This window comes from Cebidichthys violaceus, unplaced genomic scaffold (genome assembly GCF_023349555.1).
Source record: "Cebidichthys violaceus isolate CVI_PGR_0920_01 unplaced genomic scaffold, fCebVio1.0.p SCAF_5, whole genome shotgun sequence".
Taxonomy (NCBI): Eukaryota; Metazoa; Chordata; class Actinopteri; order Perciformes; family Stichaeidae; genus Cebidichthys; species Cebidichthys violaceus.
The window spans coordinates 9,162,504-9,180,200 of record NW_027176705.1 but is presented as its reverse complement, the minus strand read 5'-3'; the positions used below and the strand labels follow the sequence as shown (position 1 = coordinate 9,180,200).

Genomic DNA, 17,697 nt, shown 5'->3' with positions numbered 1-17,697 from the left:
TGCAGATGCCTTGGTTTCCTGCCACAGCTAAAGTTTGAGTTACTTCAGTGTTTGTTCTACACTAACGTCATTGTGTCAATGCATCCTTTGCTGGTTACATACAAGGTCATTGAGTTTCAGGATGATATGTGAATCACAAGGGAATGAGGAGATTACGTCTTCTGAACTTCCACAGGGATTTCACTTGTTTAAATAAATGCTGGATTAAAGCACAAACACATCCCTCACATCCCTGTTTTATTTCCCTCCTGTAATAAGAGGATATTGTGCCATAATGGGACATGTCTCAGAGAACTCAGGGTCTTACTGGTGGATCCTGACTAATTAGCAGAGAGAAACACAGATCCACAGAGATTTCTCCTCCAAGTTAAGATCAAATTGAGCTTGCAGGAAACCGTTTGACTTCTGCGGGGATGATAGAATGCACTCATTATTAATAATCTCCTTATTCAATCTTGATCTCTGGGCTTAACTTTTTCAATCAACTTGGAGAATCAGGATGGAGGTTACATTGAAGTGTAGAGGACGGATTGACTGTTGTCTAAAGCGAGAAAAGACTATTTATGCTTTTCTACACTCTGAGAACAAATATATCCCAATATTTCTCAGTTTCTCAAAAGCCAGCTGTTTATTACCGTGACTTCTGACCCGACAATATATGACTTTCTATTCTTTTCACTCACTGGCTACTAACGCTGCATTCAAAATGAAACATGGCTTATTTTACTGGAATAAATGAAAGCCCCGCCTCATCATCAGTCACGCTCCCGCAGGCGGCATGGGGCCAATAAGCACGGCCAATTTAAAAGGGCGAAGAACAAAAGCTCTACAAAGGGCGGCCCGTGGAGTTGAGCCACAGCAGTTATAAACTCCCCTGTGCCCCCTGCTTCATCCACCCACCCCCACCCCAGTCCAACCGGGTCCATTTCACTCCCGCTTTGTCATGCTAATAGAATTGAGTCTGCAAATATAAAGGACTTAATTTGTTATTAGCATCCCCAAACTCTCATAGTTTGTCTTTACACTGATGACAGATATCCCTCCTGAACGTAAAGCTTCTTCTGCTGGGGCGTGTAAAAAATAACATTTAGCAAAATCCAATACCAGTGTCAATGCACAAATTATGTCTATGCTTAATTATTATTATGTTTAACAGAATCTAAGGACATTTGTTTGAAGGTGTAGACTTTTAGATTTAAAAGCAGCATTTAAAACAAATTTGATATATCTGATATCCAATCTGATATATGGAAAGAAATGCAAATACAATCCCAGAGACAGAATATTATTCCAATTAGACAGTTTGGGGACCTGTGAAGGAAAGTACTGGGATAAGATAAGTATTGCCCATTATTGTATGCTAACTTCAAGGATACTTTCTACATTTCTATACAACAAACATTGTCATTTTGATTGGTTCAAAGAGTTACTCCCTGTGTTTCAGATTTGTCACGTATACCTGTTCACTGAAATTTAGGTTCAAGGTTAAATGTTAAACCTGTTGATTTCCTTTTTAATAAATGGGCAAATTTCCTTCTTAGGTGAAAAGTGAGGACTGAGTGAAGCATTCTCCAATCACATTGTTAAATAGTTTCTCTTATACTGTTACTATGATATGATATGTTGTACATCAAAGAGACTGAATCAATCAGCTGATGTGTGTAAACAAGTAAGCAAGACACATTTCCTTCCATTATGAGAGCCACAGCAAATTAAACACTTAATACGATACATGACAGGATGTCACAGATATTCAGGGCTGGTTTTCCAAAGTGATGTGTAATCCACTGGCTTTAGGAGCATTTCCAATGTACAATTCCCTTTCTTGAATGCTCTTAGTTTAAGCCCACAATTATCCAGGCTTAGGCCAAAAAAACAACTACAAACATGTCCTTTGGGCTTTTTTTTTAATCAGCAGTCAGTATAGCACTTAATTCCCTGCATGATTACTGAGGTCAACTTCTTTAGAGACAGAAAACGGACCATTATTTTATTTTGCAGAGAAATCCAAAATAATTTGAGGGAAGTGCAGAGAAGACATGAGCGTCACACTCTAAGAGCAGGTCAGACTTGAGGTGCAGAGACTTCTGTGTGGTTGACAGCAAATGCTTAAGACCTATTGAGTGTGTTTACATGTGTTTGGGTATCCTGGCTATGATCAGGTTTTTCTGAGTATGCCTGTTACATATTGCAAATGTAAACCCCATATCCTGGTTTTAAGAAACCTGATTATGCTACCTGGAGTACTCCAAAAGAAACCAGGATACTGTGGCATGTAAACACCTAAACCATGTTTCTGAACGTTCTTTGTTGGTGCTGAACATGATGACTTAGATTTAAATTGAATACTGTTAGAATCACACACACAGTGATATGAATCACCAGGTTTCTCTCGTTACATGTAAACATCATATCCTGAACAAGGATAACACCCAAAACCAGGATACTAGTGCGCTTTGAAACACACTCATTGATGGCATGAAAGAATGAACTAAAGTCCAAGTTAAATGTGGGGTTGTAACTCACCGAGGCTAAAGCCTTGCCCAATGCATCTCCAGTCTGCGAGCTTCCAGTGGCGTTTCCCCGATTTGCAGCAGCTAAGAAAACACAGAGGGAGGCTTTGTGACAGCAAACTCAGACAAATGACGAGTGGTCACGGTATACAAAGCAGCTATCTAACTGCCTGACTCGCTACTTTTACAGAATGGATGTTCAGTGATGATTACATTGGGGGAATTGAATTAGTCAGTGAGCAGGTAGCTGAGCTGTTTACTCGGGAACTCACCCATGACCCCATCGACTGTATTGACGGACGTGGTGTGCGCTGCGGTGACGAATGGTGAAGTGCTGGAGTTGCTTCGGTGGAAGCTGGACATGGGAGGAAGACTGGCATTGATGTCTGGAGAGACTGAGTGTGCTGGGTAATTCTGGAAGATAAAAAAAACAACAAAAATGTAGTCAGTCACAAATGTAAATGTATGTGTGTGTGTGTGTGTGTGTGTGTGTGTGTGTGTGAGTGTGAGAGAGAGAGAGAGAGAGAGAGAGAGAGAGAGAGAGAGAGAGAGAGAGAGAGAGAGAGAGAGCTTATTTATTCTCTGAATTCTATATTCAGCCTGACATCTCCCGCGCTGTGATAAAGCAAAAGTTACTGGGGGGAGGAACAGAGATAAAGAGAGGGCAGGCAGCATCTGCAGGTTCCCTGTGATGCCCAGCCAGCTGAGGCAGGCAGACGGAGATCAAACACTGACAAAAAGGGTTAGCAGTGTCTTCACTGATAATATCCAGACAACAACTTAAGAGGCACGCACACTCTAGCTGCGAGCGGGTGGAGGGCAGAAAAATAATTTACATGCTGTACACATTAGATCTCTTATGTTAATGTGATGTAAAATAAAGTTAATAACAATCATTTATCACTTGCGTTTATATGCTTACAATATTAGCTATATCACCAGCTGAGAGGTGCTGCTTACCAAACGGTCGTGTGAGTGCAAGCTGCTGTAGTTTCCTGACGGTGGCATGTGAGATGAAGATCCGGCGAGCATTCCCCCATAGCCAGGCTGACTGATCCCATTGGACGAGTTCCAAGGGTCAGACGAACTGTGGGTGCCATCTGAAGATAATACACAAATCATTTCAGTTTATTATTGTAAACTAGCCTTTTGCATGTCACTGTGATAACTGACACTAATGATGAAATGATGACAAATCTACAAATTATGTTTTAAGAAACAAAAAACAAGCCCCATGAAAAAAAAACTAATTCATACTTTCCTGAATTTGATATAGTAACACAAAGACTTTATCACCTCAAAAAAAAAACATAAATATATTGGAATATAAGAGTAGAATTTTTAAAACCTGTGGTGTAAGAATCGGATTGTAAACATGCTTTTGAACTTACCAAAGAAAGTGCTTGCGAACATACTGCTGGAGGGTTTAGGAGAAGAGTAGGAAGGTGCATCTCTGTTGAAGTCTTCTGAGTTTGGAGATGGTGCGTACACCTGCCGTGAGAAAATAAATGTTATTAGTAAGATAGCCTACGGCCCACCACACAGTAACGCCATGTAACACTATTGTGAAGAATGATGATGCTGAAACCTATAAAAAACAAGTTGTGTTTTGAATTTTAATTCAGGTTAAATATCACAATTAAGATTTTGGGTACATAAAAGTATGTGATAAAAACACATGTACTGCAGATACAGCCCTAAAACCACAAACACACTTTAATGACTAGCAAGCAATCAGGAGAGGAGTGGATTATCAGGGGTATTTGCATTTCAGATCAACGCAACCTCTAATGGAAGTATAATGATACCCGCTTACATGCGTAGACTAAATGCCTGACAAATTACAGAATTCCCAGAGAGGCAGAAATCAAATGAGTGCTACAAAAACAGCCTGCTTTGCTTTCCTCATATTTGTACCTGCAAGCTGGTGGTGGTACAGTGAGAGGAGAGGCACAATGGGCATGCTGTTGTACAGCTGTGTGTGTGCCAAGCAAGGCGGGAGGATCAAAGAGACTGGAGGCCAAACACCAGTGATGTGGTCCCTGACTTATCCACTCCAGATGGAGGGAGGGAGGGTGAGGGAGAAAGACGGAGCACGCGGGAGAGAAGGTCTGAACAAACTCATCGTCTCACAGACAGCACTGGATGACCCTAATCAGAGCCAGACCTGCCAGCTCGATTCCACCTGCACACAACCAGAGTTTGGTTTCTAATGGATGCGGATGAGATGACGGCCACAAAGGTTGTTTACTTGCTTAACTTGTTTTATGACACAGCGCTGATGGAAAATGTGCCACAAAACCAAAGTATATAAATGCAGTCGCTCACACGCGCAGCACACATGTGAACATAATATCAATACAGAGTGCAGCCTGAGTGAGACGCAGTGCTGTGTGGCTTTGCTGAGTGAGCTGGACTCCAGCGTGTTGTTGCCTGCGAGTGTAATTAAAGTGCTCTGGGAGGGGTGGAGCTCTCATGGGTCTTCTGGTTTACACATGTGCCCAGGGTTGATAGTAGTTCCATGGAGATCTCAGGTCAGGAGCCGGGCTTTTGTCTTGTGCCTCTGTCAGACGCTCAATGTGCAGCATATGGCGGTGGATAATGCTAATTGTCCTTTTTACCCTGGGCTAACCAGTCAAAGCATTAATAAACCATCCACAAACACTGGGTGCCTCATTCGGCCAGCCTATGGAAGAGAGGGCCCACCTGGGTTTCCTTTTACAAGGCCATTAATTAAAAGCTGTCACTCACACGGATCAGCACACCAACACAGACCTACACCAGTTGTTTGAGCATCAGCGGGTATTTTTTATTAAAAAATAAATTCCCTTCTGTACCCAGTTCACATTTCCTAAACTCAGGCTCACTAGTATAACAAGTATCCTTGTGTTACACAACACCAAATTAACAAATTAGTCAACCCCAGAGTTGCATTAAGATAACTTGTATTTATGCGCAAACACTCCACCAGGGATAAAAAATTAATGAAAATAAATTATTTATTTATTTTCCTCTCAACAACAACCTGACAGCTATTTATAACTGACTATAAACAACAGTAAGGCAAACAATGGAGTAATCATTTTCCCTCTTGGTAAGTGAATGTGACATAATGAGGACTTGATGATTTAAGTTAGTGATGGTAGAAACAGTTTGAGCTGTTGGTGAAAAATAACCTGCTTCAGATTAAAGATACTGTATTGAGTTATTCAGCAGGACTCGACTGAGAAGTGAATATATCCTGTATACCTTCACCCCATGTCTCCACTGATCAAAATATCAAGTGTTAAAACACAAGCTGTCAACTTGCACTAAGGATGCAACGTAATAACAGGAAAAGAAGGGACATTCCAAAATAAATAAAACTAAGGAAAATAAGGCTTATGGCCAAGAAGCTCAAAGAGAAGAGTTCAAAGTGCTGTATGTCATTATTTGGAATCAAACCATATCACTGGGGAATTTAGTTTCAAGTCCAAATCTAACACTCTTGCGAGGCTTAGTATGCACGACAGACACAATGCCTCTTCAAACAACTGCTATGCTCAGCCTGCTTGGAGGGGCGTTGTTCAACATTTGTGCGTAATACTTGCCAGTGCTATCTGGAAAAAAAAGGGCTCAGTCTTTTCATGCATTAAACTGTGACATTAAAACTGTAGCCTTGAAAAAGACCAACATTCACTCGTGAGATGTTTTGATTAGCGTGACATGAGGAATAACGTGTAAAGCAAGATGCAGAAGTTACCAATGCTGTAAGTTGTTTTTTTTTAAACTTCACTTAAAGTTAGAGTTTATTAGTAAGGAAAGGCAATACCTTATATAATAATAGAGCTCCTGAAATTACAATTATTTCAAATTTCAAAACCCTGTTTAATTTACTTACATGGAACTGAAATATAAATAACATGAAAACAAATGAATAGATCTAGATATTTAACAAGTAAACACTAAACCACAGGTAGGAAACAGCTCACAAGTAGAAATAGAACAAGAAGAAAATAATTTTTTTAATACAAACAATATAAAGATATATCTTACTATATGCATTTAATATATGCGTTTGGATGCACAATTTCAGTCAAACAAGCAGTTATAGATCTAGCACGTATGGTTTTCTTTATCTTTAGATAAGCAGTAATATATTTGAACCAACTGCACATTCTGACAGCAGAGCAGTTTCTCTGTAGCTGGTACTCTAAAAATAGCACAACCAGCTCGCAGAATAACACCTTCTAGTCGTTAATACCACAACAATTTGGTTTTGGCATCAATGCAACCTCATTAACCACTTGCAACATGTGTGACATAAATAGTGAACACACCACCACACTAAACCCCCCCACCGACTTTGTGTTTCACATGCACATAAGCATGCATGCTTCAGTGCATGTGCAACACATGTAAGGATTAGCTGCAGGCAATGAGTGTGAACCTGTTGCACTACAAAACAACAACAGGCACCTCAAAGAACACACGTTGTCTCTTTCACATTTTTCAGATCAAATTTGATGAAATTCCACTTTTCTTCTGTTTTCTCTTTAGCAAAACAAGGATAATGTGCTCTTAACATCTCTGCAGGGCTTTCATTATTTTTTTGCTTTCTCAATGGAAGAAAGATCAGTGAGCTGCTCCATCTGTATTGGTTCTGTGCCACTAGCTCACAAGCCAATGGCCCACTGCGAATTCTCCCAGTGCTCCAGATGGTGAGCCCGCTATGCAATTCTGCACTATAACAAATTAATGTGGATCAAGTTGATGCAAGGAATGAGCGCCATCTTTCTTTTTTCCTTGCAAAGAACAGGAACAAAAAAGTTATTTAACAAGTGCTTTTGATCATTAAGTTTGCTCGTTCTCTCCACGTGCTATCAATTTTCTCCACATCATCAACTATAACACAAGCCTGTTAATACTTAGTATGAAAAAGATCAAAGTCTTCTTTTATGCAGCAAGATAAAAGAGAAAATGCCGTAACAGGTTATAAGGAAAAGTTGAAAAACAAGCATGAGTAAGATCATCTTTACAATGACTTAAAAAGATGTGCCTTAAAATGTGCCCTTTATGTAACAAAAACAGCACAGGCAATGACAGGTGGAAATCTGCTTGTGTAGTTTGCTTAGGACAGGATCATCACTTAAGGATTACTGAAATGCACTACAGACCTCATTCAGCCATCGTCAGAACTGTGTCCTTGAGCAGATTCATACTGTAAGCCCATTCATTTTAACAATTACATTGACCATACAAACAGGAGGAATTATTTCAACGGACAACCTTCCCCACACCACAAACATCTTTACATCAATACCTTGAGTTCTATTGAAAACTCAGTTCCATCAAGTCCAAGTGCAACAAACACACACATGCGCACACACACGCACACACACACACACACACACACACACACACACACACACACACACACACACACACAGAATGATTCCTGAAGTATTTCTCACACAGAAAACATTTTTAGAGTAACAAAAATCAAAGAGATCTTTACAGAGAAGTTCAGAAATCACATTAGGCTCCCTGTGGCGTCAAGAATGCCAATGTGATTAAAAACAGATGGAATAACAGCAACACTCATGCTTAAAGCTCAATCTGCAAACAGGAAAGTCTAACCTCAACAGGCAGCCTCTTTCCCTTAATCATTCCCAGAATCCCACTTGTTATTATTTCAACAGTCTCGGAGCTGAAGCAACAAGCCAGTAAAAATAAATTCAAGGCTGCAAAAATCTTTTTCTGCCAAAAGGTTTTATTTCTGTGTATGAGAAAAAGTTTTTAAAAATGGCATAACTTTTTCTTCATGTGTTGCCTAGCATATTAACTTGCTTGTACGCAGCTATAAAGCAGCATAAAAAAGAGTGCTAAAATAAGTTTAAAACAAAGTTAAAACTCTTAAAATTAAAATGAAATTGTACTGTCACACAGCATTAACTGATGTAATGGAAAATCAGAGAGGGGAGCCTCAGGCACATTCACACACACACACACACACACACACACACACACACACACACACACACACACACACAGGAACACAGTGCTTTTATGTTAAAATAAATGAAAAACTAAAATTATAGAGGCATGGACAATCAGATGGACAAGCACACTGAGACCGACAGCCACACACACACTTCTTCCAGCTCTCTCTGTCTAATACACACACATTCCCAAAGAGACTACTCACCGATTTTCCGTTGTAGTAATACATTAAAGAGTTACTGCCCATTCCTGGGACAGGGTAGGCGCAATACATTCTAGCTTTAACAGTTTAAGTGATACACATACACTACAGCAGCACACTAGCTGTCTCTCTGGACATACATCCAAGCCGTTCAAAAGGGTTTAATAATTCTTCCAGTGCTGGCCTCCAACCACGACCCACTCAGAGGAAACTTATGCAAAGCAGGACTGTGCCATTCCACACTGTGGGAAGGGGTGGCTGTCAGAAGGGAGTGGCCCATGTGGTACATCCCTCTCTTAAGCCTCGAAGTGCTGAGGCAAAGAGGAAAAGGATGGGGGGAGGGGAGGCGATGGGGAGGTGGGTGTAGAAAAGATAAAGGGAAGTGGGCGGGACAGAAAACAAATGTGTGAGCGGATTTAGTAAGAAGAAGAGGGGAAAAAAATGAATTCCAAGCATACAAATTGTAGATTTTCTGCAGGGGAACCCCAACAAGCTGGAACTAAAATAATTAAATTCTAAGCAGGATTTCATTAATACGTGGGATTAAAAGGTGTCCAAATGAGTGCATAAATAAGTGTTATCTTCCACACATTTTAATCCAGAGTGTCTAATCTCTTTTGTTTTTTTGATGACTAAACGAGTCTACAGGCAGGGAGGTAAAAATATGGCTTTTTGTGAAATCGCTTTTCCCACACATGGCTCACACACAAAGTAGGAAACAATGAGAGAAAGTGAAGGCTCAACATGTACGGCAAAAAAAATAACCATGAATATAAATCCAGGTAATGAGAGAGAAAAGAAAGATGGACAAACTGTATTTATGAAATGTGAAATATGAGAGTGTTGGCACAGTGAGTGCTTTAGCTGAGAAGTGCCTGTAAACAGAGTTGTAAAGCATGCAACAGCTGCAAAGGGGGCTGGCTCGTGACGTTGAAACATGAAAATAATGCTCCATTTCCTAAACCCTGGGGGCCTTACGGAGGGGGGGGCGGCACCGGGGGGCCGAGCATTGACAGCCATTTTACCATGGTTTACTGTCACTGCAAGCCACAGAGCTCCCCATTACCTTCATCATGTGGGAGGAGGGGGAGGAGGGGGAGAGCAAAGGAGAGGAGAAGAAAGGAGAGGAGGAGAGGATAGATACCATATTCTAGTGAGAGCCAGGTCTGTACAGTCTGACTGGAGCCTTTCATGTCTGCCACTCGAAGCTTCCTGGACTAAACACAGGCCTGGACCTAGACTCATTGAGAACATTATTGTTATAGAGAGATGAAAGCTTCCACTTCCCTAAGAAAACTAGACCTTTATTAGGCTTTACCTTTTAGTGCTGTTATTATTTATCCCCCTTTCTTCTCTAGGACTCTTTTAAACTTGTCCAAAACACTGGCTCTACATGCGGTTACTGCTTTATATCCTGCGCCGTTTCAAGTTGATGCTTTAAGGAAAATGGCCATGATAGAAGTGTTTGAAGGGGCCTAAAACAAGTCTAGACACACAGCAGAGTGTTGTGAGGAAAACACATGAAAGCAGGAGGAGATGGGCATTCATTTGGGAAATGATGCGCACATTTCATTTCAGTGCTGGCTGACTCAGGACACTGGCAGCCCCATTCTTTTAATACTGACTCTGCAAGAGACACAGTGAGAAGGACTTTGTCGAGTAGTGAAAAGGTTTAAAGTAATTAAACTGAACGAATCAACGATCATAACACAATTCACAGAAAACTCAGTCCAGCAGTTTTTCAGACAGTAAGGCACAGATAGTGCATGAGGGGAGAGGGACAGGTGCATGCTGGTGCTGTGAAAACAACAGGAAGTTAGTTATTGTAGTTTGGCCCGCTGATTTGGCCTGTTTACCTACACTGTCAGCAGCTGCAGCAGCAGCAGTGGCTGTGACACTCAACACATAGAGGCAGGTCAGGTACTTTAAAACCACCAGCACCTGATTGCCACAATTTGCGTTAACATTTGCACTCCTTCTCAGAGTCATAACGCAGTCTAACACACAGACATGATGAACACATTTTTAGATTTAGTGGGATTTTTCAAGGATGTCATTATCCCTGATGTCCGTCACAAATTAACATCCATAAATCCCCTTACAAATCAAAGGAAAGAAGACTCTCCTTATAACTCCAGAACTTCTGAGAAGCATTATGGTTTTTAAGTTTTTTTTCCAGTATCAAGGCAATTCAGAGATAGCTATCTGTACACCAATGGTTGCGTTGTGAACAGGAACTGCTTATAGCTTATTCATGGACATATTTGACTGAAGGTGGGCTCCCAGAAACAGACTTTGGAAACCTCTTGTCTAGGAGAGGAGGGCTCAGCTCCACCCACCTGTTCACACTAGCCTCTCTCAAGACACTAGAGTCATCACAAGGTGCTTTTCTTAAGATTTGTTTGGGTGTTGAAAAACACAGAGCAAATCCACAGGCTGAGGTCACCCCAATCTCACGATTGGATTTAAGGATGATCTCATCAGACAGGAAGATTGTTTCCTCTAAGAAACTCTGGTTCTAATTAGAGAGGGCTGACTCTGAGAGTGTGTATGTGCGTGCGTGTGTGGGTACATGGTGAATTCAGACCCCCACCCTCCCAAATTTAAGACTTTTTAAGACCTTCTTAATGACACACGTTCATGGTTGCTGTCTTAACCCCTAAGCTACAGTACAGGGATGCACCAGACCGACCTCAACACCTTACAAAAGGCCCCGAGTACAACATGAAGATGTCTTACAAAATCCATCCACTTCACTCCTCCGCAACACTGTTTCTCTCCGCGAGCAGACATAGAGATGTTGTGATGGAAGAAGAAGAAGAGAAGCAGAAAGGGAAACCTCTTTGTCTGGACCACAATGCATCACAGGGTATCTGAGTTTACACACAACTGCTGTGGAAGAATGCAGCGGTGCCATAGCTGTAAATGATAAATTCATTGCCACTAAACTCTTGACTGACTGACTGACGGTGGTTGATGTAGACAAGATTCCCCATATAAGAACTAACAGAGAGAATGTTGAGCTTGTATGGATCCACATACACGCCATTACTTTAATAAACTTTAATAAATATGAAATTTAAATGAACTTTAGTGACTGCCACCTCCTTGAGAGGTTAAACACAACGCCCTCTTTCTATTCCCTGCTCTCATAAAGCAGACCCAGCCCATTAGTTTGTTAAGACAATAAGCAGAAAAAAGTATATTCTGGGATGTGGGGCCTGTGTTTGAAATTACATGTTGAGCTTAACAACTGGCGGTAGGAGAAAAATAAAACAACTTTTTAAACTGATTTACTTTACAAACAAATCTAAACAATTTCCATGACTTTCATTTGTTTTACATTACCTTATGTATTACTCTGTCACAGGTTTCCTATTTGCATGTGTTTGATTTTTACAAATAATTTTTTGAGATGTGAAAACTGAATTTATTTTATGTGTGTTTTGTGACAGAAATACTCATAACTTTTTAGTTTTTAAACACAATGGACAAGCTTTGGTTCAAAATGTCCAAATGTCATAAAAATGTAATTATAGTACTGATGGTGGCATTCATTAGGCAGCAATGTTTTCCCGTTCCTGCCAATTATAATTTTGCTTTGGTGTATATGTTACATGCATTTATGTTTTAAATCATACTTAAAAGGCTGCAAGAAAGCTATACACAGATTAATAATTGGGCACAGCAGCCTTCAAACAACGGCTATTTAAAGTGCTCTTAAAGTCTGACGGCAGTAAATTTATGTAAAAAAGCTACCAACTACTTCCATACCCCAAGCTGGCAGAAATAAAAGTTAGCACATTTGTTGGACATCTGTCCTAAACCACTTGCTGGAAAAACTAAAAACCCTGAAAACTTTTCCTGACAAACAGCTCCCTTTGTTTACATTCTCATATTCACAAAAACATATTTCTATTGTTTCACATTGTAGAATTAAATGTGACAATGAAAAACAGAAGAACATAAGAGATATGTGAAGAAAGAGATGGAGATTCAGTGGAGGGAGAGTGAGGATGCATTTCTCCAACGGCTTAATTTCAGCTGACTTTAAATGATGAGAAGTGATTGTTATTGTCTGGCAAAACCAGGACGGTCACTTCGTCATTGGGGAGCCAGAAATGACAAGAGTGAGAAAAGCAATGACCGGGTTGATTCAAGAAAAGACCCAGTGATACTCACACCGTTTTTAAGTCCATATGATGAAGTCATTTGAACAAACTCTCTCATCTTCTTTGTCGGTGAATTAGACCTGACCTTTCTATAAAGCAGAAACATCACTTTCATGGCCTTTTACAAAACTGTGACAACATCTTCTGACGACAAGCTCATTCAGGCTGCTCACAACTCTGTACTCATGTTAGGCCCATGTGTACTTATGTACTGTACTTAAGCACAGTGGAGCAAAAATGTAAATGTACACCTGGGAATATTTAAAAAAAAACGTCTGCGTAATCTATTTTTAAACATATCAGAGACACTAACACTGTTTTTATGAAACCATTTTAAATTGAACTTGACAATGCTCCAATAGTTCACTGGTGCTGTTAAAATGTATATTTGAAAAGAGGAACTGGACAATAGCAAAACAACAACTAACTGACACATCCTGCACTGAGCAGGATGGTCACCCACTATCACCATCACTGTATCACCATTACATTGGACTGGTGTGATTCATCCCTCACACACATCACATTACACATAACCATCCTGGAGTTAAGAACCTCAGGGACGACATGAACCTCATGTGGTTGGATGATGTACTCTCCAGGTCACAGCAGCGTGGCTTAGATGGTCTCTAAATAACAAACACTCTACCGATTGTTGACAGGCTGTGTTCTTGAGCCTGCCAGCGATCTGAAATCAAGGTTTGCATTAATGCTGTAAACTCACGCAAGCCCTACATGAATAATTTACAACAGGCCAGAATGTGAGTAATGACTTTAATCTGTGCATTATATTCGTACTCTTTGTCCTTTTAACTCCTTGTTCTCCTGGTAGATGAAAGGGGTCAGGCCTCTGGCTTGTTTGCCTGATCCATTATCTGCAGCCTCTAATGTCAGTGGTAAATTTCAGCAACCCAAACAAAGATAAACACAAAGGCCAGGGTCCCAGAGGTGGCCGCGACTGTTCAGCATCATCCCTGTCAAACCAGGGGTGTCTATCTAATCAGCCATCTGATGAGGCCATCTCTGGAGAGCTCACTAACTCGGGTCAGGTCGGAGCCTAAAATACTGTCCCCTGGCAGTTGCACAGGCAGAGCAAAAAGTAATAACATAGAACACACATCATACAATTTGTAGCATGCACTGAAATCCCATGCAGTCATGTTTCTGCAAAACTAACCCAAACAGAAAAATACATATGGAAAAATAACCTATTCATCTAGATATAGATCACACACCACATCTAAGAATTTCCACACACACCTACAATTAATTCAAAATAATTTACAGCAGCATTACAGATGATAAAGTTTCAATGAATAAAACAACAAATTGAGTTCTGCATAACAGCTGTCATGTACAAGCGCTGAACTATGTACACATCCAGAGCCAGCACTTACTTACATGTCTGGTGTGTCATCTTGAACTGGGCAGGAAGCTTATACTTGGCTTGTCTGAGCTTGTTTGCTGCCTATGGTTTTATATCGGTGAACTCAGTGACAGTAGTGAGAATCAACCACACAGCGTGGAGCAATGATCTAAAGGCAGATACAAAAAAGCTGCAGAGACTTTCAGTGTGTTTTAGCAGCATGAGCAACTCTTTCACCGTGCATTTGTTTCATTGTTAATATCAGGTTTCCCTGGCACTCTGATATTAACACCCAAACTGTACAACATGTCATTTGTACAATGAGCATTCTTCTCATTCTCAGCTTTCTTTTAACTGATCTTCTCTGCATATTTAGATCAAATTAAGCACAAGTGAATACTGAGTGTACGAAGGGATTCTGTGGTCGGGGTTAGCCCTAATAAAAACTGTGAACATTCAGTTGTTCGACAGTTCATGCACTGCTATTTCAAAACAGTATAATCCTTGAACTCACAAAAACTGCATCGCCTAATGTTTCCTCTCCTCACTGCTTAACTGGCTGCACTGTGAAATAATGACTGGAGTACCCGGCTCTGTAGTGACTCAATAACACTTATAAATACACTTTTGAGAATTTTCCAGGATATAATGCATGTATGTACATGTATTTTTACTCTTTAACCCTTCCTGTGCCGATGTTGAATTGTTGTGCATGTGCAGCTTTACACCATTCTGCTGGGTGGCTCTAAAATCAAATTTTGCCTAGAGACTTATAGAGGCCTGGGGTGATCCTGGCTGTTTACATGGGGCTTTACTGATGCATTGTATCCACAGTCTATTCACCAAGCCCTGATACTATGTTCTGGCCTGCTGTGGTTCAAAGAAGAGAAACAAAATAGAGCTGCTTCCTCAGCAAAAGGAACATTAGGTTACTGATGTAGAACAATAAAATGATCTCTTGTCTTTGAGCTGTTGCAGACAGATAGATAGAGAGATAGAGAGATAGATAGAGAGAGAGAGAAAGAAAATATATCTCTTGAATGCCATGCACCAGACAGCATCGTAAGGAACATCTTAGCCTGAAGCAGGCTTCCTTTCTTACAGCTCACACAGTACAAATCTCTCAGAAACAAGGGTGTCTGAGTGATCTGTCAAAAGCAAATGTCAATCTATTTTGTCATCGACACTCAGGATTCTCGCTTGCAAAAGTCCCTGAGGGCAGCTGAATTTCAGCCCACCACTTTCTTTCTCTCATCCTGCAGCCATATCATCACCAAAGCCAGGGAGGAAGTGTCACATCAAGCCGCTGTGCCTCTGACAAGGGTTTGTAGGAGAGGGAAAAAAAACACTGTTTACACAAACAAACTGACACACACACATACACACCATGCCCTTGCAGCTTCCCATAAATATCCTACAAGATGTAACTTTCCCCCACAAGCCACAAAACCCTCTCTCTCTCTCTCTCTCTCTCTCTCTCTCTCTCTCTCTCTCTCTCTCTCTCTCTTCCTCTCTCTCTCTCCCCATCACCAGTCCTCCCGTCAGACAGGTGCCCACGCAGCTGCCCATCAGCATCCTTCAGCGTAGCAGCCTGTCTATCCAATGACAACATGCTGTCCTTCGCTCTCAGCGCTCACTTTATACAATCAAAAAATGCAGCGAGCCAATTATAGCAAATATATCTACTGTAACAAGGGTAAAGCTTTCAAGCTTGAGTGCTTTAAAGACATTTGTCTGTCACACCGAGATGTTAAGCTATACTCTAAAGTTGCTAGCAAAGTTTTTTTTAATGTTCCACTTCTAGATTTGGCAAGGTGGAAAAACTAGGTTAAACAATCCTTAGAATAATGGCGGACAACAAGGATTTATTAGGCATATGCATCACACAATTACAACCAAAACTGCAGTATCCCATGTCTGCAAGCACATATCCAGCAGACCACAGAGGAAGGTATTTGTGTGGCTGTGGGAGGAGGGTGTCTGTATATAAGTTGAAGAAACATTTAAATGTTTGCAATCTGCCAGCTGGCCTGTCTAGATAGCCTTCACATCCTGGTGCACTGCAGTGTCAAAGCCTAAATGCACAGAGGATGCGCTCCCGTAAATATTTTGATTCAGCTCCATCATGTAGTGTACACACACACACACACACACACACACACACACACACACACATCATGCTTGGGCTTGCAACTTACATTGCCCATCTGATTCAAAACTACAACATTTATTTTTAGACTGAGAAGCGAGAATACAAGCTGGAGGAAAAAGGGGATTTGAGACTGAAATAAATAAATAAGAAAATTCCCAGCAGTAGACATAATGATAGGAAGCACTGTGTTGATTTTTTTTTTTTTTTTTTTTTTTTTTTAAATCAAGCATCTATTCAGGTTTCTGGTGAGGCTCTCACGCTTGCTTACACAAGCAAAAGCTTTCAGTGGCATCTGCAGCTGCATTCATGCTTTACAGGTACACTGCAGGCTCTTCACACAGCTGCCTCGGGCAAAGTAGCTCTGACTCCAGGTGCGCCTTCCCTCGACACCTCAACACCACCCTCGCTGCTTCCAGTGTCGGTGCCAGAGACAGAAACATGGGTCTTGGCTGATAACCATCCTTAGACATACAGCAATCTGAAACAGTCACTTTACACAATTTCAAGGGCCACAAGTAGCTCTTTGCACCATCGAATAGTTCATGCCACCATTCCTCACCTGCGCCTCTAATACCAATATCCTAACAGCTCCTAAAAGCTGCCAGACAACCTCCCACTCAAACGTTTTCCACATATACCACCTTTAAAAAAAAACAGCTCTGTGTTTTCCTTTCTCTGTCGGCAGGTTATAAGAGACCTATAGCCCGTTATTCAACACTACCATCTTTTTTTCTTTCAAATGGGATCAAAGACTAACCGAGACAATTCCTCTGAGCACCAGGCTTTATCTTCTGAGCAGCACTGAGTGACAAGAAGAAGCTGCATTTTATCCCATGCTCCTTCACTGTTTTTCCCCATCTAGCATTGTACTGCTTGATTGTACTCTTATGAGTCACAGAACCGCACCTGCGCCCATGTGTTAAGTACTGTCAAATAAAAGCCCAGCGTCCATTTACACAACAAAGAGATGTAACCCGTGAGGCAACCGTTCTTTGCCTCCCTCCCTCTGTCTGACAAGACCACAAATATATCACTTACTTAAGAGGAAGGCAGAACACGTTCCTGCTGCTGTCAGAGACTGCTTCTCTCCCTCATGCTCTGACAAACTTCTTTTCAAATACAAATCCAGAAACAAAACACATGCCAGGCTTTTATGTTGCACGGCCTGTTCCATATTTGATTTCAGAGTAACAGCAGCGGAGGTGACGATTATCAAAGCTCTGAAAGGCAAATCCTGTCTCAGACTCCCTCAACAAAAAATAAGAAAAGAAAACCCTTTCATTGTTTAAGGAAATAAAAGGGTGGGATTT

General features: G+C 40.9%; 1 protein-coding gene across 8 annotated transcripts in view; it reads right to left on the bottom strand.

Moving 5' to 3' along the window:
• tcf12 (transcription factor 12) overlaps positions 1–17,697 on the bottom strand; it is a 75,121-nt gene that overhangs the window by 14,106 nt on the left and 43,318 nt on the right. For 6 of the 8 annotated variants that reach the window (XM_068730304.1, XM_068730309.1, XM_068730310.1 and 3 more), the window contains exons 9-12: positions 3,905–4,004; positions 3,474–3,613; positions 2,786–2,927; positions 2,527–2,597 (exon numbers count right to left, since the gene is read on the bottom strand). In XM_068730304.1, coding sequence (XP_068586405.1) covers positions 2,527–2,597; positions 2,786–2,927; positions 3,474–3,613; positions 3,905–4,004 — 453 coding nt within the window. Of the gene's footprint in view, positions 1–2,526; positions 2,598–2,785; positions 2,928–3,473; positions 3,614–3,904; positions 4,005–8,700; positions 8,904–17,697 lie in introns of those variants that run through there. The other 2 variants (XM_068730311.1, XM_068730312.1) reach the window with 1 other exon arrangement.